The following is a 25,277-nucleotide window of genomic DNA, read 5'->3' as shown; positions in this document are numbered from 1 at the left end:
GCGATTCACCCTGAAAGGTGACTATAACTACATTCTTTATATACAATGGTAATTGTAGCCTCCTAATTATAAATTAATTTAAGCATTATTTACCTTCATTATATGTAGTATGGCCAACTTATTACTTCAAGTCTCTAACCACAGCAAAGACACCCACCTTTGAGTGAAAGCTCCGCGCTCTAGAACGTTTTACACTCAATGAGAACAGCTTAAGAGCTTTGGCATTGAGTCTTAAAAATAATGAAAAATTTGTTTAATTATAATAATTAATGATAATATGTTTCTTTATTAAAAATATTCTACTGGGTTGTGTGAGTTTGCGTACACAGTTGAACAATTGAGAATATGCATACATAAATTTTAATTTAATTGTTGACTGCCTAAGAGTCAGTTACAATAATATTTATAGGTTTTTCTCCTCTGAGGATGCTTAATATGTATGTGGCCACACAGCTTGCTGTCTTATACAAATCAAAAATATGTTTTTTTTTTCTTTTATATTTCTAAATGTATCACAAATTATGTATAACTTATAGGGCAAAAGTAATCAAAAAACCCAACTTATGTATCGGAATCATATGTCTTTGGCTTTCCATTGCGTTGGGTTTGCAAATCAAATGAAAATGCTTCAGCTAATATTGCATTTGTTTTTGGCCTCACTTAAGTGGACAAATAAAACGGTTACTTAATTTCAAAGATGTAATGCAATCACACATACATACATGCATACATCATGAATTACATAGATTTATTGTAAGAATTGTGATAATAATAATAATTGCTTCATATCACCAGTTTGCCTGGACACAATCGAATTCTGTTTCCGTTTCCGCTTCCGTTTTTATTTTTTATTTTTATTTTAAATTGTTTTAATTTCAGTGTATTCTGTATCACAAGGTTCGTATATTCATTTCAATTGGATTCTAAGCACGTTCCACATTATCGGCTTGTTGAAATCAAACTATTTCAAATCACACGAATTCAAAGTTGTCGAGGGTGAATTTCAGTTAGCTTTAGGTTACTCATCTGGCCAACAGTTGGGAATTACATAGAGAAAGAGAGATAGAGAGGGGGAAGAGAGAGTCGTCAACATAGGGACGGAGCGATCAATCAAACGTTGGGATCTTCTATTGAGCTCAAAATGATTTTCTTTGCCAAGTATGGGAAATTAATTAAAAAAACAAGTGGATGCACAGCAAGTATATGTATGTATGTTAGCTACTTCACAACTTGTCTAAAATTTGTTATAATTTTCAACCTATTTAAGTTTCAGACTCTTATGCTTGGTCACAAGATTTTTACTTGAATGGGCTATATAATGTGAAGGTTAGAACGTGCCTTTGGTACGCTAATAAATCATCCATGTCTATTTATAAATGTACAATGTTAGGTCTATATATGTGAATCTCAAATTGTGTTACTCAAATATTCCGGATCTAATATTCCGCCTCGTATTTCCTACATCGAACAGCTACGATGGAAACAGTATGAATACAAAATCAGCGTACGGTAATATATAATCTTGTTATATCGTAGTTGAGTCTACAGCAAAGTAAACGTGAAACAAAAATTCGAAGCACCATTAAGCTACGCCTATCTACAGTACTCGAACATTAATTCCAATTGCGCGTCTCCCATTTACTATTTACAATAGTTTGATACGGCTACTCGATGGCTCCTTAACGTATCATGTGCAGCTTCCAGCGGAGCACAAAGTATGCAATAATGCGCAGAGCGAAGAAGATTCCTATCAGAGCAACCGCATCGACCCAGAAACGGGCGTCCTCCATGGACATCCACTCCAGGAATTTTTTGGGAACGCGATGGTGACAATAGATCTCATTGCAGTGCAACTTTGCGCGGTCCATGCCATAAATCGAAACCATAGCACCTACAAAAATTAGTCGCAATTAGTCATCAAGTGAATGAGTTTAAGTATTCGTGTTTACCCTCAAAGCCATAGCGCACGTAGCTTACATATGTCAGCCACTGCAGGTAGCCCGGTATAGTATCGAAGTTGACAAAGAAGCCCGAGAACAAAATTGTTGGAATGGTCGACACGGGCCCAAGAAAGACTCCCGTTTCGACATTCATTCCGGCACCAATGAGTAGTCCCAGGGACTGAGCCACTAATGAGTTGAGCACACAAATGAACACGAACATTGAGATGCGTTCTATTTCCATGGGCTGAGAGGTTAAATAGTAGACAACCAGTACGAACACACTGGAGAAGACGATCTGAAAGCGAACGTAAATGTTAATCCGAATGACATAGCTCACTGTGCGCTGTGACTACTCACCTGAAAGGGAATGTCAGCGAGAGTCTTTGCAAAGTAGAACGACTTCAGGGAGTACCAATAGTTCAGATGCTCTCGCTCAAACACCGACATCTCTGTGGGAACTGTGGGGATCGAAGCAGTATTAAGAATATGGGAAATCAGTTATCTGATCTGCTCTATGCTTACAGGTCAGAATGGTGGGCATCATGGCCGTGAACGTCGTGAACAGCGCGACAAAGAATATGCAGCCAGCGTTGCTCATAATCTTGCTAGCCTCGTTGCCGACATCATAGTAGATCATTCCAATGATCGCGCCCACAATGACATGCGAGGCTAGTCGCATGTGAGTCAGCATGCGATCCCGCATAATTGTGCGGAACGAGCGTTTCAAGAGTATCCAGAACTGCGTCCACCCGCTGGTCGGGAAGCCCGTCTTACTGGGCAGCGTAACGACACTCTCGTGGGAGTCGAGCAGCGAAGTCATACAGCCGACGACGGTATTCGTGCCACCGGATACGGCGTTCTGGCTTTGACCACCTTTGGAGGAACTAAAGCTGCCGCTGTCATCGTTGGTTATCTGTATGTTGACGCCACTGCAGTCGGAGGTCTGGGATTGCTGGGCCTTCAGCTTCGGTGGTTTGAGCTCCGTTAGCTCGTCTGCTTCGTATGCATTGGCCGACTTCTCGTCCTCCAGGGTGATCGTCGCAACGGCACGCGTTGAAGCTGCGCCGCTGCCGTTGCCCTTGATAATATCATTGTTGATGGACTTGGCGCTCGATAAATTGACTCCGTAATCCTTGTGCGTGTACTTCTTGCAAATTCCGCTCTTGACAGCCTCGACCAACTTGGGCACTGCCTCGCCGTACTCGCCCGATGCCACCTCTAGCACATAGTCAGCTGGGTTGTGGTACGAAGGGCATTCATATCCCAGGGACGAGAGGTACGGCACCAGCCCGTGCACTCGGCCCTCGTACACGCACTGTCCCTGTGCCAGCAGATAGAGATGATCAAACTTTTCGAAGAGGCGCGCCGAAGGCTGGTGAATCGTGCAGACTATGGTGCGGCCTCCGCGCGCCAGCGACTTTAGCAGCGATATCAACTGGAAGCATGTCGAGCTGTCCAGGCCGGAGGTTGGCTCGTCGAAGAACATCACTGGCGGATTGTTGACCAATTCCAGGGCTATGGACAGGCGCTTGCGCTGACCGCCCGAAAGATTACACGTCAATGTGTTAGTCGACTCCTTTAGGCCAATGGTCTCCAGTATCTCCTCGACGACGACACACTTGGCATAGTTGATCATGTTCTTGCCGAGCTTGAGATTGGCGGCCACCATCATCGCCTCTCGTACTGTCAGATTGGCTATCAAAACGTCATCTTGCATGATGTAGCAGGAGAGCTTGCGGAAACGCCGAAGATTTCTTTCCTTGCTGTTGATTAAAACCGAGCCGCTGAGCTGGGACGTTCTGCAATGCAACGAGACAACGAGACAAGCGATCAGCTAGACAGTGGAATTAGGTCCTCGACACTTACTTATAGCCAGCTAGAATGTTCATCAAGGTGCTCTTGCCCGCACCGGAGGGGCCCATTATGGCCGTTATCTCTCCATTGCGAAACTTGCCGGAGACGCTCTTCAGGATGGTCTTGAAGCCCCGTATGTGTCCGTCCGGCACCGAGTAGGAGATATCACAAAACTCGATGTCCACCGGCGGTCGCTGGGGCAGATGCGACAGCGAAATGGTGCCCTTCTTCTGCCCATTGGGACTTGTGGTGGTGTTGTTTTGTATCTTGGGAGCCAGGCCGTGATTGCTGGGCCGGCCATTGCACAAGTTGTTCTGAGAGCTGCAAGGGAGAACAAAGGATTGCGTTAGCTGATGGTGAATTTTTCGGCAACCAGTTAACTAAATGTAGCCTACTTGACTACGCCTGCCTTCTGCCAGCATGGAGCCCTGTCTTCCGGTCGCTGCAACGCGCTCACGCAGCCGTTCTTCGTCAGCTTCGTCTGGACAAAGGACAGCGACCGCTGCGCGCGTGCGGGATTACTCTTGGCCTGCAGATCTTGCAGCATGTCCGCGTAGCTCTCCACATACGTGGATCGCCTAAACGGCACATTCTGTGCAGCTGCCTCGAAGCTGGTGTTCTGGATGCCCTGCAGCTCACTAATTGTCTGTCGATGACATGAGTCGGTGTCGGAGATGGCACTACTGCTGCTGATTAGCGTCAGCTCCAAGCCGTTCGGCATGCTTCCGTAATTTATTTTACGCTTTCATAGACACATTTTCAATTTTACTACACACCATTCAGCCAGCTTCTGTGTGTAATTTCTGATTCGATATTCTACTGAAATAGCCATTCAACATGCCCAATCGGCAATAGTCAATAGCCAGTCAACCGTAATCAGATGTATGTGTGGGTCTGCCTGCAGTCGCCGAAGAGCTCGGGTCTAGGCACCTCTGCCGCACCCCACCGCACCACCACGGCTCGACAATCAATCGGAATGTTTGTGAAGAGCAAAGTTCAATTTGCGTTTCATTCATAAACTGCCGTGCAATACCATCGGTTGGTCTCTTATTGATAAAAATATGCCGACCACAGGGGGTGAGGGCAGAGCCACCCCAAGACACCCAATGTCAATTGAGAAGGTAGTTTTCGGTGCAAACTACTTATTTTAACAAGTCGACTGAAGCCAATTGGTGATGGATGGATTGACGTTCAATTGTCGTACAATGTGGGTCGGAAGCTGCTCCGATGAATACCTTGTACATATGCTACTACTAACGGAATGGTGCCAGAGCGAATAAACACTTTCTATAAATATAGTCGTGGGCGCAGTTCAAAGTTCGTCTGGTTGTTTATAATTACCGACTCCCGCTGCGCCCAGAACACGTATAGAGTACTCACAAAATCAGGGAACACATTGCGAGAGCTGTCAATAGGAAGTTTACTTTTATCAAAACTTTACACTCACAAATATCAGGAATTCGTTTCGTCTCGGCCCAGCAAACAAAGCGATTTGAATTCCAGCACTGTTTGGGCCACACCATGTTTGGACCGAGTCAATTGTACGCCTATTTAGCGAGAGTAATTATTGTGGCCGGGCGAACAATTTTGGCCACACAAATTACAGCCATGCGCCATTAGCTGGCAACTGGGTAAACAACAGATCCAAGCAGACTGCTGACTGCGGCAGTCGGCCGAAGCGAAGCGCAATCAGCTGTTGGCTATCTTCGCCCGCTCGGCTGTTACCAATACTAAACAGCCAATACAAATAGCCAAATAGCCCCACATACACATGCATGTCTGCTATCCAAAGCAACAACGTCATCAGCTCAGTTGAGTTGTTGTCGGTGCCATTCAGTTTGTATACAGATACGATAAATACGAGTCTCTCTCTTTCTTTCTCTCTCAATGCCGCTGCCCCTTCTCCCATAATGCTTGCTGCTGCTGCTGCTGCTGTTGCTACTGCTGTTGCTGCAGTTGCTGTTGCTGTTGCTGTTGCTGTTGCTGGCGTGCACTGTGGGACAGTTGCGAATTGCTCGATTCGTTTCCCGCGAATTTCTCGGTGCGCGTGCACCCAGCAACTGGCCTGGCCGACTGGCTGGGTACATTTTAAGTACACATGCACTCGATTGCACTCGATGTAAACGAACTCAAGCAGCAACACCAACAGCAACAACGTCGGCGACAACTACAACACTTTGTGCTCGACAGCGTTGCGAAATGAAGACCCGAAGACCACAAAGAGACCACGTATTAGGCATTCATTCTTTGTTTCGATGCCCGCTCGAAAGGTGAAAGGAGCATATTGCTGTATGCTCTCTGCCCGCCTCTCCTGACTTGAATGACAACTCGAATATATGTATGTACATATGTGTATTACACTCTCGCGTTGCCTCGTCTGATAAATTTGGAATACTCCTTGAGTTTATCGTCTACAACGCAGTTGCTGCATGACTCTATTATAGCTCGAGAACTGGAATTCTAAATATAGACTTCTGTATGCAAGCGCTAGATAAAATAAGTGGAGATAATTCAACGTCGTTTCCTTCGCGCTTCAGGTGGATCACCGTTGACCCTTAGCAATCCGCGTAACGTGACGAGCTTGCGCAGTATCACAAATCGAAACTGTTATTGGCCCTTCCAGCTGTAATTGCTTATCAATTTTAATGTCTTTTAATTGGCAACAATTCGAACACCCATTATATTGATGGATTAGCAGTAGGCATAAGGCAGCTGCTGCCGTTTCCCATGGAAAGTAATTGCAGTACACAGTACAGTGAAAACTGAGCGTTGACTGGCCTATCCATCGACCTGTTACATTGTTGTTTTCCACTTTAAAGTTAAGCGGAAATATCAGATGGCGTAAAGTATTAGATCATCCGCGTTTTGTGACAATTAGGCATTTTACAACGGCCAGACTGGGTAACTGGGTAACTGTGCAGCCGTTGCCTAATCTAAATTCATTGTTTCTAATACCCTGCACAATTGCAAACGTGCAGAAATGGTATATATGTGCATGTATTAAGTGGTGCATAAAGCTCATTTATTGAAACCCATTCAAGCGAGAGATCTAAGAGTAACTTTGTGCGAAGAGAGGGAACTAACTAATGGATATCCTCTAGTCGACTACTCTTAGATGATTATGTATGTACGTGCATGTGCGGTTACATGCATGCATTTATATTTACATGGGGCATGCATGTGCCTTTCGTTCGTCGGTCTTAATTCCCTTCGAACTTGGGCGACGAGTCAAAACTCGCAAACAACAAATATGCAAAGCCTCAACCCAAATAGAGAGTGCGAGCATAAGCGATAATAACCGGAACGGGTTCAGTGCATGATAACGCTCTACCCAGAAGCCTGTATGGCACCAATAATTATCAGTTAATTTCTATGGTCTCTTCAGGTAATATCATGCTAAAGAGTAACTGGTATACTGCGCGCGAACATCCTTGAGAGGAATAATAAATAAGCTACAAGAATAGTTGAGGCTAGTCAGTCTAAAAGCGTGTGTTGGTGGCTAGCATGAAACCCTTTTTGGGTTTGCCATTCTCGTTGACCTCGATGTGTGGGAAAGGTCAATATGTCTGTGAGACTTTTTGAGCGCCTGGGGGCTGGCAAGGCAAGGAAACACTTCGGAGGGTTTACAGGCTGACAACTGCGGAGCCCAGCTGTCTGCTAGTCAATGTATTTTTTATTGCTTAGGGCCAATTGAATTGCATAATCGCCTCAGGCCTCGCCTCACGCCGCATGTCGCACGTCGCACGTCGCATGTAGCACGCTTCTGGTCGCCCGACGCTCGATTTTCACCTCCGTTTCTAGAGCCGAATAGCGACGAGCGCGAGTTTAGACATCGTTTTGCTGGCACTTTTAATTTTCTAATATGCACATATAAATAGTTAAAGGCCAACTGCAGCCAACACACAAAAATGAGCACTAAACTAAATAAATTAATGTCCGTAAGGCGACCTCCGGGACCGACACCAAACTAAACTGAAACTGAGACTCAATTCAACTCTCTGCTGAACAGACCCGACTACGACTACGACATCGACTACTACTGCGACGGCAAAGTTTGGACAGCTTGGCGGCTTGTTCGATTTTTCCAAGCACGCGTCGCCAGCACTGCTGAGAGTTGGTTAGCAACAGTAGCGAAGTTGAGTGCCCTTTCCTTTGCCGAAATGAAGTATTGCCATCGTTCGGCTAACGATCACATTAGGCCAAAACATGAGCAGAGCTCTGGCACATGAACAGCCACAATAGACAAAATCGCCGATCTAGTTAAGTTTTAGTGATAAGGAGCATAGCTTAAGCTGCTGGTTTGTTGGCTCGATAGAGTAATCCCTAGTCTGTGCTCGCTATGGCTAATGGGTTTCTTTCCGCTTCGTTTTACTATTGTTTCTAGCAGTAGTCGGCCCTCCTGGCAATTGCCGGGCTCTCATGCCGAGCCGTATACTATACGTAGGTTTGAGTTTTGCTCGTGGCTGTTTTTAGTTGCTCATACGACTAGTTGGCTCGTCCTGCAGACTCTGAGTGTGCCGCAGAGCCAACGATGTTTGCCAGTTTACGTTACTGGGGTAGCAAAAAGAATGTGTCAAGCGCTTTAAATGCTTTTTATGAGTTTTTCAACTTTTGTGTGGCGTCCGCACTGCTTGAATAGAGACAGAAATATGTATGTGCAGCTGTGCTGCTCATGCAAAGCTGTGCTAGCACCTGCCGGGCTGTCCTCTTTTAATTACACATCGCACATTGAGGGTGTTAACTGGACAGCATTGGATTGCACGAGGGCGTCAGAATAATCTATTGAATCCTCTATTTGCATTTTAATTACGGAGCTCTGGGTCGTCCGTTGTCGCCTGTTCAAGGGTATATGTGTGATGTTCTCGGAACGACGCGACGGTAAAGATTTTCCTGTGTCGAACACCTCTTGCTATTTACTTGTTTACCTGTTTGCTATTACCCGCCGACAAGTCATTTCAGCTATTGACACATCACTTAAGCTCGATTAGAAAACATTTATGTGCCCGGGGTGTGAAAATCGGAAGGATCCTTGAAGAACATTGGAACGGCTCGTTAGATATATGTACGTATTATAAGACACCCTCTCCGCCTATTTCTTGGTATCTGCTTTAATAAAACATTGAATGAGCTGCCAGAAGGCGATTCTAAAGCTTAACACGCAGTTTGTGCGCTACTCCTTCAAAGTCAGCTCTTGCCAAGTAAGCTTTAACACTGTAAACACGTATTGTGCTCCCTATATATGTACACTTATATAGTGCGAGTTTATATTTTCTATCGATTTTTCACAGCTGCTACAATTTCTCGGAAGGTGCGCAGCGAATCGAAGTATATCTCGACTGACACAGAAAGCATATCAATTCTGGAGACAGTTCTAATTTTAGAGCCGCGAGCTCTAGCATGACTGAGTCGACATGCTCGCCAGTCGCCTGATTTATGGAGCTATGACTGAAGTGTCCTGAACTGATTTGGCAGTGCAGGAAGCCTGCGTGACTTAATGAGCGCCCGCTCCCACGCGCGATTTCTCCTTTGACTTTCGACACGCCCTATTTATGACAGACTATCTGGGTCATTCGACTTGGAATCGAAGCTCCCACCTGGGTCGCCAGGTATCCCATTTTCAGCACCAACATAATCCATGCTAATCTCATTAGTGATGAATCTAGGCCCCCGTTGTACTCACCCATAGAGCGCGTTGCATTGCTTCAAGTCGTTTGGCTTTTGCAGAGGCAACGACTGGAGCTGATTCAACAGGGGAACTGGCTCAGAGCTCGATTTGGCTGTGCTGGGTCCTTGCTGGCTGGCTGGAAGAAGGGCTGGGGCTGAGATGGCTGTTGAAGCAGTTGTTGCTGTTGTTGCTTCTGTTGCATCTGTTGTTGACGTTGCTGGGCTAATATTGCTGCTTTTATAGTGAACTACACTGAGAGGCTCCAGTGTGGACGCTGCTGTAGATGCCAATGTTGTTGTCTTACAGGCAGGCAGTATGACGGCGCTGCAGCCGCTATCCTTGTCCACAAGTGGAACATTCGAGTCGAGCAACTCGTCCATGCTTAGATTTAATGAGTATCTGACCAAGTGTGAGTTCTAGACAATTGCGATTGGCATCGGGCAATTGGCGAGACTGACTATCAGGGCTACTTATATAGCTTTGATTTGATTATATTTCTATATGTATATTTAAATATGCTTTTGGCCTTGTTTTTCCTTATTTACAGAGTATCTTATATGCATGCTACTGGCTGAATTGGTATGGAATTATTCATGGTTTATGTTTCACAATTGATTTGGCATATTCGTTTGTCACGCAGCTGGAAGTAATGAATAATTCAGATTCTTTGTCTTTTCCTCATCGCAAGCAGCTGGAAAGGAGAAAAGAAAATTCAAATTAGATGCATGTGGACAGAAACTCCTCTCCTAGGGCCGACTGATGAGACAGATTTCTATATAGATATATTGAGCACCTCACTCTCGCAGCTATCGCATTAGCGCGTGTGACAATGATCAGGAGTTCTGGGTGTAGCTGCACCCATCGGATGCTTTGGCAGGTGGCTGATGCGATAAGATTGCAGTTGTGCGGAACCGTTTCGCTATTTTTTCGAAAGCATATATACATATACTCATACATATGTAGATTATAAAACATTAATATAGAGTGCCCGCCTATGTATGAAATTTATTACAGATTTGTTTGCCTCAGCGATTAGGGATGACTGTGATAAGCACGGCGAGCTGGAGCCATTCGGCTGCCTTCTGCCTTTTCTTCCTCCTAATCGCAGATATGTAATAATTGTCTTTAAACTGTTAAAGCACAGGTGTTTTATGCTTTATGGTCTGCCGCTTGATTTATAAGCCATTGCCACTAGATAAATAGCACCGTCTGCAGCTGCGAATATGTCAATCATGGTATGTACATCGCGACAGAAGCCTTTCAGAAGCCCTAAACTTGATGTACTAAGTGGAGCGTTCTGTGCGTGGGCGACTGGCCCTACCTTAAGGCTTAAGCCCCAAGAAGTGGGTTAGTGGCACAAGCGGGGGTGCGCTATCAACCAACTTTTCGAATGTGCACAGACATATTCCCGAATGGCGTGGCACGAGGCTTTAATCACATATTTATAAATGGCATAATATTCATAAACAAATGGCGACCGTAAACAATTAAATAAAAATATTTTGCCAAATTCCTCTCGGCAACAAACGCAGATAGACAGACGGAGAGAGCGAGAGCAAGAGCGCGAGCACGAGAAGAAGAGAGAGAGAGAGAATCAAACTGAGAACGCACGCGCGCTCAATAGATACAGAAGCAAGAAAGATACATATGCTGTTTTATTGTTTCTATTGTAGTTCTTTATATATTTAAAGAAACTGTTTCTATGGCAGCACTATGAATATATATGTATGACATGTGGATGTGGATGTGGATGTTGATGGAGCTAGCAGAACTGTTTATCTCAGTCAGCTCAAGCTGAGGGGGGAAGTTTAAGGAAGGTAGCCCAGCAGCTGCTGGTGGCACTGGGCAGAGGGTGGTTGTGTCAGGGGTCGATTGCATTTTGTTTATCCGCGGAGGGGGTTGCAACTTGCAAGGCAACAACCACCTCTTGCAGCGTAATAGAATATAAAACAGCAGCAACTGAGCCGAGCGGAGCTGCTCGCAACGCAATTGAAAATTGAAATTTCCGAATTGTTTTACTGAAATCTTAGTTTGCAGCTGTAGCTCACCTTAATCACAATACACGAGTTCCAAGAATCGCTAGCGCATGAAACTTGTTTTTCTCCGATTCTCTTTTTGTTTTTTTGCCACACTCTCAACAGATACGTTCCCTGTCTTCGGTCGGCTGTTGGCTGTTGGCTGTTTGCTAGAGATGCTCACTGCTTTATTTTAGGCTCACTTTATTGTCAAATATTTCATATAAATTCGGCTGTTGGCGAAGCACACACCCAAAGAGCTTTTGTTGCTATTTCTATTGCTTCCTCTCTCGCTCACTTTGAATACGTAATTGTTTTTGTTTAAACTGCAATGTGAACAGCGGATTGCGAACTGCGGAGCACACCCAATAGGGCATATCAAGCAGGCTGCTGCCTCCTCCAGAGGAATCGCAACTGTTTGGTTCCTGGTCTAATTTAAGAGACAACTCAGCACATCACAGCACAGCTGGCTGAACAAGGTACGAAACGTGTTTCCTTCGACGGATCACGCGACGAGTTTCACCAGCGACGCTCGAATCGAGCAACTTGAGCGCACCGCGAACGAAAAAGAACTGAAACTGTGAGCGCTGCTAATGCTGCTGCTAAGCTACCCAGCGTCGCTCTTTGTCTGCCTTTTTCTGCCCTCTCTCCCAACCACTGCTGCCAATTCAGCTTTTTTCCCGTCAAATCTGGCTTTTTCCGAAGACAAATTGCGGGAAATATTTAAGAATTGCGGGAAGCGGGAATTCTGGCTTTTTTGAAAATGAATTAGGCTTTTTTCGATTTTTTTTAATACTTCGATTTTTTTTAATACTGAAAACATGTACTTTGTATTAAATATTGTATATATTTTTTGTATATATCGAATGCTAATTGCCTTAGCCTAATATGTATATCGTTCGGATATGTAGCACTAACACACACTTAAGCTAAGTCTTGCACAAACCTCTGCGCGCACCATGGTTAACATGGCGGTTGCCACTTGTAAGAAAAGAGCATGTAGAATCCGATATGTACAAAGGGTATGATTTTGAAAAGAAAATCAAGTCTTTAAATATCGGTGCAGGCCTCGAACAAGAAATTCGTGCTCGCTGCTCTTCTTTTGTTATTGAACTTATCAAGCAGCTAAAGCAGAGGTAACCAATTTTTCTGATTCTTCTACCGACCGTTAAATAATTTTGATTTTATCTGCAGTCTCCCCGACAATTTTAAAATCTTAAAAAACATTGACGTTTTTTCCGTTGATAAAATTGTGTCAACTAAAAAAAAAGTAATTACAGAATTGTTGGAACACCTCCAAGTAGACAGAATAGCCGACATTGAGCGGCAGTACTATGATATTAATCTAGTTAAGTGGGAAAACGTTAATGACAGCTCCGAATTTTGGAATGAAGTCTCCAATTACAAGGATTCTGGCGGCAACCGCCGATTCCTTGACTTGGCAGCTGTTGCCCTGCAAATGTTTTCATTACCATGGTCCAACGCGGAGGTGGAACGCGTATTTAGCCAGCTTAACTTGGTAAAGTCCAAGTTAAGGAACTCGATGAGCCTAAGCACAATAAACAGTATTCTTAGCATAAGGTAATATTTTATTGAGAGTGAAAAGATGATACCGATATATATATTACTTTTTTATTTAATATAACACACAGATATGGTTTGCGAAGACTGGGCAAATGCTGCTATGAATACAAAGTTCCTTCAAATTATCTTCGCATGATAGGTACTAACAGGTCGTACGATTCTGAAACCGATGCTAGTCGCGAAGAATTAGATAGCATGTTAAAAATCTTGTAAATTAAAAAAAAAAAAAAAAAAAAACAATCAAACCATAATAACCGCTTTTTTTTAGGCTTTTTTGTAAAAATTTTCAGCTTTTTTTTCCGTTTCTTCCATCTAAAAACAGCTTTTTATTCTGGTAAAAAGTTGGCAGCACTGCTCCCAACCTCTCTTCAACAGATAGCTATGTGTATCGGATATGTGTGCATGCGTATGTGTGTGTGTCAGTATTGAACATGTGGGGGAGCAGCAAGTACGACGAAAACACGACACGTATGTTTCGTCAATGGCGGGAGAGAAAGAATGAACGAGAGAGAGCAAGAGCGCGTGGTCGCAGCTCTTGCTCCATAGAATGGTTCAGCTTCTGCTGCTGCTGCGCTGCTACTGCGTCGTCATAATTGCTTGCCACGCTGTAACCGCCTCTGCCCCTGTGTCACACACACACACACACACACACACACACACACACACGCAGGCTTTATGTGCGTGCCAAAATGGTCTGCTGCAGTCTGCGCATGTCTCACTTCACCATGTGGACGTGTGTGCGTGTATGTGTTTCAGCTGACTGCTAACAGCTGATCATAACAGAAAACAAACGTCTCCCATGCTGCACTTGGGTCGAGTGCAGCTGCACTTAAAACTGGTTTCTTCTTTGTCTAGATGCGTCTTTTGCTTGGCTATGCGTCAGCCGCACTTGCAGCGGCTTCAATTGCAGCAAACTTTAAGCGGATACGATATTGCACGTGCTAGTCTGAGAAATTCTCGATTTTAATATGAACACAATTACATATTCGTAACTAATTCATATTCATATACACTCTTCGTAGGTCGAAGTGATGAATCTAGCCTCGTAAATGCATAGCAATTTCACTGAAATATTGATATTGCCCTGTCTGACATTTCATAGCGATCTTTGAACTGCCTAATGCCCGTTAGGTTGACAGAAAACAAAGCACGTCTCGATCGACATGAATAAAAATCCAAAACAAAAACAATTCTGATTTGCGGCGGAGTAATCGCATGAGCAATTCGTCTGAGTACACTCGCACTCATTTATAACGATCACAAAGCAACACATATGTACATAAATACATATGTATGTATATCATTCTAACTCTCGGATTCAGCGGCCAAAGTTCGGAGTGAGCAAGCATGTAACACACTCATACATAAGCAATAACAATGCGTATGTACCTACATACATACATATGTCCTTGCATACTCACAACACACTCACGCTCACGCTTATAAAATCGGTTGAATGTAAATGAAACCGCCGCTCAGCTCTAATTCTTATCAATTAAAATTTGCTCTAGCTGTTGCGCGACATCCCTTCCTTCAGCCGAAAGAGAGGCTTATCGTAACCTTACGTAATATAGCCCATTACCTTGCATTTCTTTGCATATGGCAAAATTCCAATATTCTAACTGCATACAAATATTCCGTTATTCCGTTTGTGAGTGGCTTAAAAGCCAAATGAGTATCGTAGTACTTCCGATTGGAAATTTTCCGCAATTGAATTCAGAGGGAGGGCCAGCAGAGAGAGTGACTTCAGGCCTGGGTGTTTTCAGAAACTGAAATACGATATCAGTATATGTACATATATCATGCGACTTTCCCTTGAAAACAATATGCATATCTCGATATTCGATGCGTGGCAGAGTCGGATTGAATTGGATAACGGCATCAAAGCATCGCGAGTGCAAAACATTTGGCGGTTAAGTGGGTTAAATGAATTGAACCTTAATAGTTTCAGCAGCAGCCGCAGCAGCTTCAGCGGATCAAGCCAAATAGCTTTGAGTGCACGGCATTTGGTCCATGCGGCAATAAAGCCCAATTGGTTGCATTGCCACTCGCCGGTGCAACCAGGTGTTTTTCCTTCTTTGCGGCACTTGGGCGTGAGCTGGAGACGCCCACCATAATGGCAGCAATTAATAAAAAAAATATTGCTAAGTTTTTTTAACAAGCCTCAATGTACTTGGTATCCAATATCTGGAATTGACTAATTAGTATTAAGTTGTTTTTTCACGCCTTAAAACTTATTCGGTTGCATATGAGTTATTGAAGTTAAATAATCCGAAACCGAATCTGCAACTGAAACTGAACGAGAGCTCTCAAATAGCATCTCATTATATACAACAAAGAACGATGAGTTGATAGCATGTCTACCCATGTTATCCAGAGCTGATAAATGTGAATTGAGACTACATATAAACAATGAATGCGTATTGAGAGTCAATAAAAGAGAAATGGGGAATATTATATATATCAAAACCTGTAGTTTGTAGCCATAAACACATAAACACGTGCGTACATATATAATACCAATTATTCCGAAAGTTACAGTTAATTGGAGCAAAGATGAACGTGATGATAATGGAAATGTATATAAAATATACACTTATACTATAGATATATAAAGTATTATTCACAAATGAGGATTATTAGAAACAATATTATAAAATGTCAGTATTTATTAAAATAGTTCTGAATATTACATACACATAACTTGGGTTAATCCGTTCGAAAATCAACGCAATGAAAAACTCTTAGATACGTTCAAGCTTTCAATGCATTCAAATGGCCAAAGCTTTTTTCTGAAAGCTTTCGGCCATTACATTTTGCCTATATCGCCATCGTTTTCTGTCACTTGACTTAATTCAGCGTATCGCGCGCCTTTATGAGTTGTATGTGTGAAAGAGACAGCACTATGGGATACCCACTTCAAAGTGCTGCCCATAAGGCGGGCAATTCAAAATCCGAGTTTACTATCTGATGCGCAAAAGTTCAGCTTTACATTAAGGAATTAGTAGATTTTATTTTTACAATTAGAAACTAGAAATAAATTATAAATCAGTATTATAAATCATCGGCAAAAGTGTTATTCTACAATCTATTCTCCTTCTCCCCATCGTCCCCATCGTCTCCATCGACTCCATCGTCGTCTTGGCTCAAGTGTTGCTTTGACTTTCTGCTGCCCTGCTGGAAGATCCACGTGATCTGCATCTCTCAGGAGGCGGTTCGTATTTTGTTGCTGTCTCGCTCTTGGTCGCTGTCGCAGTCGCCACTCTCGGCTGTGTCCTCGTCGCAGCTGGCACCTTCGTTGGCATTGCCCCGGGCAAATAGGTGGAAGAGGCAGCTACGTTTCACGTATAAAAAAGCGCACAGAGCGCAGAGTAGAAATATAATGCCCACCGAGCTGCCAATTATGAGAGCCCGCACCTTGCGCTGCGACGGCACTTCGAGAAACAGCTCGGGACTCGGGACTTCTTGGTTCTCAGCCCCAACCGCGAGCACTTGAATCTTGAAGGAGACGTCTTCCTTTAGATACCGCAGCTGATAGAAGTTGTCGAAGGTCTCAGCGGTGCCGATGAGGAAATGTTCCGGTTCCTTCCACCAGCGCACGGAATAGTGGCGCAGCGTTTCAAGCCCCACTGTCGGATGCTCCCAGTGCAGCAGCCAACCCTGAGGGGTGCTCAGCACACTCAGGTTCCAGGGTGCACCCAATCCCCCAATGGTGGATTGGCGACTCTGTTGGTGCTGCAGTTGCTGCGCATCTAACTCTGATCCATGCGGCGATGCTGGAGCAAAATAATATTTTTCGAGTTGAATTTATACGTAAGTCATATAGTAGCATATAGCATCCTGTCACACTTGCAAAGCGTTCCACTCTTTTTGGCCGTGGGTGAGTTTGTCGAGCGCTGCCCATAAGGCGAGCAAGTCAAAGTTAATGTGCAGTAAGAATTACTTATTCTCTTTTTCTCCCTTACTTCTGGCCCCCATCTCCAATAAATTCTACCCCAAAAAAATAAATTTACTGAGATAAATTTGACTTACGTTGCGTTTGGAAACGGAACGGTTTACTAAACATGCCATCGCCATATTTGTCCTGGCTAAGTACCATGAATTCGTATTCTCGTCCAGGGAGCAGGTGCTGCACGGTGGCCTCCATCTGGGTCTTTTCGAGGACGCGCAGCGTGCGCCATTCCGGCGCATCGCTGAGGCGATACCAGACGGTGTACTCAAGATTGGGTCGCAGATACCCTATAATGAAGTGGGAAAAGTGTAGAGTATGCAGGGCATGTGGAGCTATTGCTCGGGCAGCTGCTCGAGCTAATGCTGCTCACCTGGCTGCCAGCGTATGGTAATGCAGGTCTCCGTGCTGTTCGCCGTCAGGTTGTAGGGTGGGCGTGGCGCCGTGTTCTCTATCATTAATTCGGCCTCGGCAGTTATTGTAGCAGCTTCATTGGTCGCCGAGCACTCATATATGCCCCGGTCCGTCTCGACCAGGTTCGTGATGGTCAAATTGCCGCCGCTAAAGCTGTGCCGCTCCACTGGCAGCGCCTGGCCATCTTTCTGTGTGTGTGTGTGTGTGTGTATGTGTGTGTGCGTGTTAAATTAGTTAAAATCAGAAAATGAATGCGACTGCGAATGCGAAACGCTGAATTGGTCCACACTCCACAATGTGTGCGTGGAGCATGCATATTTCAAAATGCAATCAAGCAGAACTGCAGCAAGGCCGGCCAGGTGGTTGAGCAGAAAGGGGACGGACAGGCAGGGGGATGGAGAGTCCGACGCGGACTCGAACTTACCCGACTCCACACAATGGTGGGGCGATTGTTTCCGTCCCGGTCGATGGCTTCGCAGGGCAGCTCGGCCGTCTCGCCCAGCTTCTGTATGTAAATCGCCTTCGGTGTCACGCTGAATATGGGTGGGCGCAGCACAATTACGCTAATGATGGGCGAGGGCCCGTCTGTGCCGAGGTCGTTGTAGGGCGTGCAGGTGTAGCTGCCAGCATAGTTCTCGTTCACCTTGGAGAAGAACAGGCTGCCGTTCATCTTGTAGAACACCCCGGGCACGTTGTACGAGTCGAATAGCAGGCCGTCCTTTTCCCAGCGTAGGTTCTTCAGCGGCGGATTCGCACGGAAGTGGCAGTCGAGCACGGCCGGCTGGCCGTAGGGCAGGTAAACCTCGGGCGGTGCATAAATCACCTTGGCCTTATCTGTCCCCAGTGGAGGAGCGGAGCAGTTAGAGAGATTTTTGATCTGACCAGATCTTGGATTACTCACATTGAATGTTGAGAAAGGCCTTGGCCGTTTGCAGTTCGCCTTCGTTGCTTCGCACCTTGCACTCGTACTCGCCCAGGTCGCTCATCATGGTCGGGTCGATGCTGAGGCTGCCGTCGGGTCCCATGAAGGAGCGGCGGACCAGGTCCTGCACCTCCTGCAGCAGGACGCCATCCTTGTACCAGGAGGCCTGCGAGCTGTCCGGATACTTCATCACGCAGTGGAAGAAGGCCGTCTGGCCCTCCATAATGGTCTGGTTCACGGGCGGAATTTTGATCAGGGAGCCGCCCTGCACGGCCAGGTGATAGCGCGTGCCGTTGTTGCGCACGCTGGGCGAGCGATTGGGGAAGATGATCTGGCAGTGGTACCAGCCCTGGTCAGACTCGCGAATGGCAGTCAGATTGATCGAGGCCCTGCCGAATTCACCTGTCTGGCTGACCAGGTGCAGTCGCCCATTAAAAAGTTCATTTGTGGATGTCTCATTCTCGTACCAAGTGAAGATCTTCTTGTTCTGCGAGGGACGAACAGAGATGAAAGAAGTGAATGACTACTGTGGGGAATTCGTGTGTGTGTCTGGGCGTGATTCAATCTTTGTATATGAAATGCAATGCAATTCGGCAATCATTATGATTCGATTTGATGATAAAATTACAATTACAATTCCCGCTATAAATCATGTATGGCCAACAACACAAGCACCCACATACACACACACACACACACACGCACACACATGCATATATGTGGACAGATATCCGCACCCACGCAGCACATAATTGAACGCAGTGGCAGCCCTGACAATGTAACAGTTTGTGATGTATGTGCGAGTGTGTGTGTGTGTGATTGTTTACGTAGCACATATAGAACAATATCTGAGCATTCATACAGCATTATAATTTTCGCAAACACCCGCTGCGCGCACAGCTGGCAGCGCCCTTCGCTGAGGCAGAGACTGACAAAGCAAAGGCAAAACCAAAGCAAAAGCAAAAGCAAAAGCAAAAGCATAGCAATTGCATATCCTTAAGCATGATGTAATTATTATCATTGCATAATTATAATTTGTTAATTTTCTGACATTTAACTGAATTATTTTGAATCCAATTGAAGCCTCTCGATTTGCAGCTAAATTGAATTTGAAAAATTGTAACTGAATACCAAAATTTCGCATTTCGTTTTAATTAAAGTTGAATAGATTTGTCAATATTTGTGAAATATATATTGTGACCAGATCGAAATTAATTGGTTGGGCGAAAAAACGGCGGATGCTGTTTGGATAGGCGCTGGGCAAACACGCGCCAGGAGCGAAGCTAAATTAAAATTATTAAAATGCTGCAAAGCTGGGCCCTGCCCTGCGTCCCGCTTTCAATCGAAGCAATATTCTTTTTATTACATTTTACGCCTGCATTGTTTGTGCGGGCAGTCGAATGGGTGGACATGTGAGAGGTGCGCAGGCCAGTTATCGACTAATAAACCGCATGCTGGGGATTTGGTTGCCTGTCGGTTGGTTATTGATAGCTGGCGACCGCAGCAAGTGTCAGGCCCGATGCAATTTGATAGCTCCAATTGCGCGCTGCTCGCGATCTATTGACATTATTTGTCGACTATATGCCTTTAATTGAATTCGCAGAGGAATCCGGATTCCGGATGGCGCATCAATGTCAGTCAGCGCTTAGCCGCCAGATTGTCACTGGGAGACAGGGCTGCGCGTTGCATCATTTTCGGTCTCTACTTGAAGCCACCCGAGAGGGAGTCCAAGTACACCCAGCTGTGTGTGTCTGAGTGTGTGTGTGTGTGTGTGGGTGTGTGTCAACTGGCGTCGCCATCTGCTGCCTCAGCGCACATTTATCAACATTATCTAACAAATTACAAACGTAACTTGATTTATCCGGTAATTTTTTTGCCGCTCGTCTACGTGCGCGAAAATTCGCAATGGCCGTGAAGAGTAGTTTTTGATTGCACACACACACACACACACACACATGGGCATTTGCATAAATATGTTGTTTTTATCGTTCAATCACTGTGGGCAGCACAGATGGGCGCAGAGGCTGCCCAAAAAGAATCATAACTGGCATTATGCATATGAGCAGCCACAACAACAACAAGGCCTCAGGTCTTAGATAACTTTCTACGTTCGTCTGACGCCAGACGAATCCGAAATTTCAGTCCCTAACTATGAACCGAACTAGACCAAACAATATAAAGCAGCCTAGGTGATATGAAATAAATGGATCATTCAGTTCTACTATAGGGGACCGGGATGTGCCCGACTAGGCTGATGTGGCTTGTTCATAATCAAATGTCTGTCATACCAATGGCCTATGACAAATCATATAGACACACGCAGAAGGCTGGCTCAGCTCAGCTCGTTGTGATCCAGACTATAAATAGACTTTATGAGGTCTGCCACGCCATCTTCTTCGTATTTCCTGATTGAAAGTACTAAAAAAATCAGCCCATATTTTATCACATTTTCTATTCATAAATTAAATTGTTTCCACAACTCAAAACGAAATATAGTATTAAAACCCAAACAATCGGACAAAGGTGTCACAGTCGGCCTTGAAGCAAAGAGTAAACAGAATCAGCTGAAGCGCGGATATGGCCTAACGTTTCTAGTTTACCAAATGGCTGGCCTGACTTAATTAGTTCATCTGATATTTGGCAAACTGTGGCGCTTGCCCGAAGCGCGAGAGCGGAAAAAAGATGCGAGAGCAATTAAAGTGAATCTATCAAAATGACATCATGACCCGTTGACCGAGTGGAATTTTCTGCATTAATACAATACAATAAAAGAGTGAAAAAACAAAGCCAGACTGAACTCTGTATGTGTATGTGTGCATGTGTGTGCTTGTGTGTGTTTGCCTGTGTGAAAAGTGCCAGCAAATTAAGCAAGCATCCAAATAGTTAAAAACATTTTGCGAGAGGCGGCAGACAGATGACGACGAACGACAGAGGACAGACGACGGATAAAGCAGACGGCAGACAGCAGAGAGGCGCAGGCAATACGATTCCCTAGCATTGGTTGGGGGTTGGGGCTGGGCGTTAGTGTGAACTGAATAGTAATTTACTTGATTTAAATACAAGCGTGCGTTCCTGCAAATAATTCGCAATTGAATTTAATTGCATTACTCACAGTTGTCAACAAAATGCCAACCATTCAATTCGATTGAATGCAATTGAAATTTATTTCAACAGTTTGCAGTTTGCAGCATTCAGTTCGCAGTTCGCAGTTCGCCTGATGCTGTTTTTGTTGCGCTCCTCTTTGATGTCACACTTCACGTTCACACTTTGAAGGAATGGAATTATTTAAAGCGCGGCGCGTAAATTAAATTTCAATTTAATACAGATACGTTACATCGCATCGAGTGTGCATGTGCAGGCGGACGGACAGACGAACGGACCCGCGGACTAACGGACGGACGCACGACTGGGGTCCTCTGCTCCGTTCATCCCGTTCGCATGTGCATTTAAGGTCGTGCACACTCATCGGCCAGCCATAAAGTCCCTTTTTAATGAATGTGAGAGCCCCGTTGCTTTGTTGCACTGTTGCAGAGTTTCGCTGCGAACCGCCCAGCCGTTGCAATTAAGGCTAACCATGCGAATAGCATCCCACGCCACTCTCCAGCCGCCCATGGAGACCACCCACGAGCGCGAAGCGATGTGTGTGGGTGTGTGTGAGTGTGTGGTGTATGATAAATTAATAATTTCGACAATTTAATTTTAAATGCGTGTGGACTGGCGTGTGGCAGCCGATGCGAGGGATCGTAAGCGATACAAAAAACACGTACAACGGTGAGTGTGAATGCTGGCTAACTGTTCCTATGAGCGATATATGCAGTGCAAGAAAAATCGCGCTTACAACCTGTTCAACCTGCTCAACTTACGTCTTTGCTCCAGTGGACAATGTAAGGTATGGGCGAGTCGTATGGGAAATCTATATAGCAATTGAAAACAACATGCGAGCCGACTTTGGCCTCCAGATTTGTTTGTTTACGATGATCGCGCGCGCACGCCACACAGGATGTGTTCATTAAGAGCGCCAGCAGCAGTAACAGCAGCAGCAGCAGCTGCTTACCTCCTCTTACGACATTGACAGTCGACATCCCATGGCAGTTCGCCTCCGCCTCCGCCTCCGCCTCGGCCACGAGGCCCGATCGTATTTCCTTGTTCTCCTTTGGCATTTTGCAGAACACACGTATATTTGTATTAGGGGTAGCTTAGCTTCGCACTCTGCACTGGCTAACAACTAGTGGCGGCATGGCTTTCTGCTGCCAAGCCACAGCATTTCCTTGGCGCTGTCTAATTGAAACGCAGTTGAACAGAAAACAGGTCAATTGAGTCTACGCACGCCGTTCCTTCACTCTTCACTCTTCACTCTGCACGCTTCACTCTTCCCTCGTCACTCGTCACTCTTCACTCAAGCACAACGTATTATGTATTATGGCAGCTCGTCTGCTCGTAATGTGATCCGCGCGGCGCTTAATCTGCGCAATAAGTCGGAATTTAGACAAGGGCTCTGCGCTCTCGTCAACTGAACGCGACGACTGGAGAAGCTCGACTGAAACTGAACAAATAGGAAAACAAAACAAAGCGCGATCAGAAGGCAGAGCATTCTGTTCTGTTACGCGCGACGATGATTTTGTCAACATACCTACACACATATACACATACACACATATACATATATACCCATCTACGTATGTGCTCACATTTACAACTGAGCCACTGTTGGCGCTACACACATACACACACACACACACACACACACACACACACACACACACACACACAAACAAACAAAACACACACACACACACACACACACACACACACACACACACACACACACACACACACACACACACACACACACACACACACACACACACACACACACACACACACACACAAACACACACACACACACACACACACACACACTCACTCCACGCACACACACACACACACTCCACGCACACACACACACACACTCCACGCTTCAGTCCATTTTCACATGTCAGGCGAGGCTGGCCGCGCTCTTCCAAATTTGACATTTGACATACGCCCACGCAGCTGCTGAGCTCAGTGGCTGCTCTAATTAAAATTCGCTCACAATTCACTTTCATCGACGTTTAACCAGCTTCGTAATTGGGACGCTGTTTTCTATTGCATTTTCGTGAATTCCAATTCAATTAGTTGGACGTTAATCAACGCCTTCGCTGAGCCAGCGAGTGGGTTATGAATTTGAGGAGCAGCTCTGCCGCTGTCGCTGCCGCTGTCGCTGCCGCTGCCGCTGCTACTGCTGCTGCTGTGTGTGAAAACTGCCGCACTGCCTAATTGATGGAGCGTATCAAAAGGCGGCACAGGTTCAGGCTTCCGGGTTGTCGGGTTGCGGGGGTCAAAAGGTGATTGCACCCAATGCACAAGTAGCGAAGTAATAAAAAAACATTTCTCTATTGTTTTATTTGATCAATTTCAAATTGTTTTTTTTTTTTTTTAATTTTTTTGTTTTTTTTTTTTTAAGTTTATTTGTTTAAAAATTTTGTTCATTTTGCTAATTTGTTTTTATAATTGTGTCTTGTGTTAATTACAATATATTTCGTTCTAAACGTTCTATACGTGTTTATATGCTGAAAATGCTGGGGAACTTTGTTGTTGTTATTGGAATGAAATAGATTTGGAATCAAGCGAATAATGATGATACGAGTGTGTGAACGCTAGCTGAAGGTAGCCTGAAGAAAGGTGCAAATGGAAGGTGGAAAGAATGGCAGGAAGGAATGCTGGGAAAGAAAGAAGAGAAGAAACAGTTACTGTTTAGTCCTTCGATAGTTACGTTTGCTTAAAGTTTTTCATTTCGATTTCTTTTTGTTTTTGGTTTTTCTTTGTTGTGTTTTGTTTCGAGTCAAGAAAGTTGAAGTTGACTTACGCACCTTGTCCAAAAATCAAAGTGGCAGACTAAAGCGTTTGATTTACTTACGAGTTAATTATTTGTTAATTTTGTTTTCATTTGACTTAATGTACATGCCGTTTAATTCAGTAGTTGTAGTAATTTATATCATATAATTAATTGTTTATATATATTTATATATAATTTGTTGTTAAAGTCCGTCACTTAACGTGTATATGTATTTTCACTACGTTTCGCATCTGCGCATCTCTCAACGCCCTGCTCAGTTTTCAATTAAAATTTAATACATATTAACGGCATACTTTTATTGTTAATTTACCTTTTGTTTTTGCTTTACTGGATTCTTTTGTCTTTTGCCTTTCGTCTTTTGTTAATGCTCAATTAAGTCATTAATTGCGTTCTAGTTAACAATATATATTTTATATTGCATTATTAATTAATTTTCCTGCTTCATTCATTCCTTCGTGTGTGTGTATGAGCGAGAGTCTATGCTGTTTGCTTTCCGTCCTACTCGATACAAAAGTCAACTTATCTTAATATTCTCGGTTAGCATTTACAATAATCGAACCTCGTTGTGCAATAACATTAATTCAGTTACGATTTCCGATTTCTGTTTGATAAAATAAGAAACCATTTCGACAGGAGCCTCTCGCAATAACTTTAGTAGAAATCAACGCTGACACGACGGGACCTATTGGGGAATTATTCGAATTGAAGTTTGCAAAGTGGGAAATGCGTAAAAGAAATAATTATTCTTGAGATCATTTGAGTCAATTTACTTTAAATATTTTTAGTTTCTTTTTAATTTCTTTTTTCTGCTCAACGATTTGATTAAATTGTATTTATATTATATAGTATATATATATATATATATATATTATTGAATGTTTTTTTTGTGTTTACGATTTTTTTTGTTTTTTTTTTTTTTTGTGTAATTTACATGCATTATAGACACGGTATCATCGTCATCTTTTCTGACATCTTCATTCATTTCTTCTCTCTTTTTTTCGCTCTGGCAGTGTTTTGGCGTCAAGTTGTGTCAAA

At 44.2% G+C, this 25,277-nt stretch overlaps 2 protein-coding genes across 4 annotated transcripts; both read right to left on the bottom strand.

Annotated features, from left to right (window-relative positions):
• Nucleotides 1-248: 248 nt before the first annotated feature.
• Atet (ABC transporter expressed in trachea) lies at nt 249-12,059 on the bottom strand. Of its 3 annotated transcripts, none has more exons than XM_018098830.3 (7): nt 11,511-12,059; nt 9,478-10,153; nt 3,810-4,118; nt 2,466-3,742; nt 2,301-2,401; nt 1,950-2,238; nt 249-1,891 (listed from the first exon to the last, which is right to left on the bottom strand). In XM_018098830.3, exons 2-7 carry the CDS (start codon nt 9,840-9,842, stop codon nt 1,680-1,682), a joined length of 2,553 nt encoding a protein of 850 aa, XP_017954319.1. In that variant the 5' UTR covers nt 9,843-10,153; nt 11,511-12,059; the 3' UTR covers nt 249-1,679. The 3 variants fall into 3 exon arrangements, with proteins under 3 accessions (XP_017954319.1, XP_089114417.1, XP_017954320.1); XM_089258291.1 differs by lacking the exons at nt 9,478-10,153; nt 11,511-12,059 and adding exons at nt 4,193-4,616; nt 7,587-7,931; XM_018098831.3 differs by lacking the exons at nt 9,478-10,153; nt 11,511-12,059 and adding an exon at nt 4,193-5,145.
• Nucleotides 12,060-16,048: 3,989 nt separating this feature from the next.
• Nucleotides 16,049-22,908, bottom strand: bdl (borderless). Its single transcript, XM_089258011.1, has 6 exons — nt 22,210-22,908; nt 18,326-18,833; nt 17,849-18,258; nt 17,384-17,612; nt 17,094-17,300; nt 16,049-16,837 (listed from the first exon to the last, which is right to left on the bottom strand). The coding sequence occupies exons 1-6, from the start codon at nt 22,504-22,506 to the stop codon at nt 16,266-16,268; spliced, it is 2,223 nt and encodes a 740-aa protein (XP_089114137.1). The 5' UTR covers nt 22,507-22,908; the 3' UTR covers nt 16,049-16,265.
• Between the last annotated feature and the right edge of the window lie 2,369 nt (nt 22,909-25,277).

Source organism: Drosophila navojoa, chromosome 3, assembly GCF_054131105.1.
Source record: "Drosophila navojoa isolate 15081-1374.11 chromosome 3, UAZ_NAV_1.0, whole genome shotgun sequence".
Lineage (NCBI taxonomy): Eukaryota > Metazoa > Arthropoda > Insecta > Diptera > Drosophilidae > Drosophila > Drosophila navojoa.
Note: the sequence above shows the minus strand (reverse complement) of the source record. Positions and strands in the feature narration are given on the sequence as shown.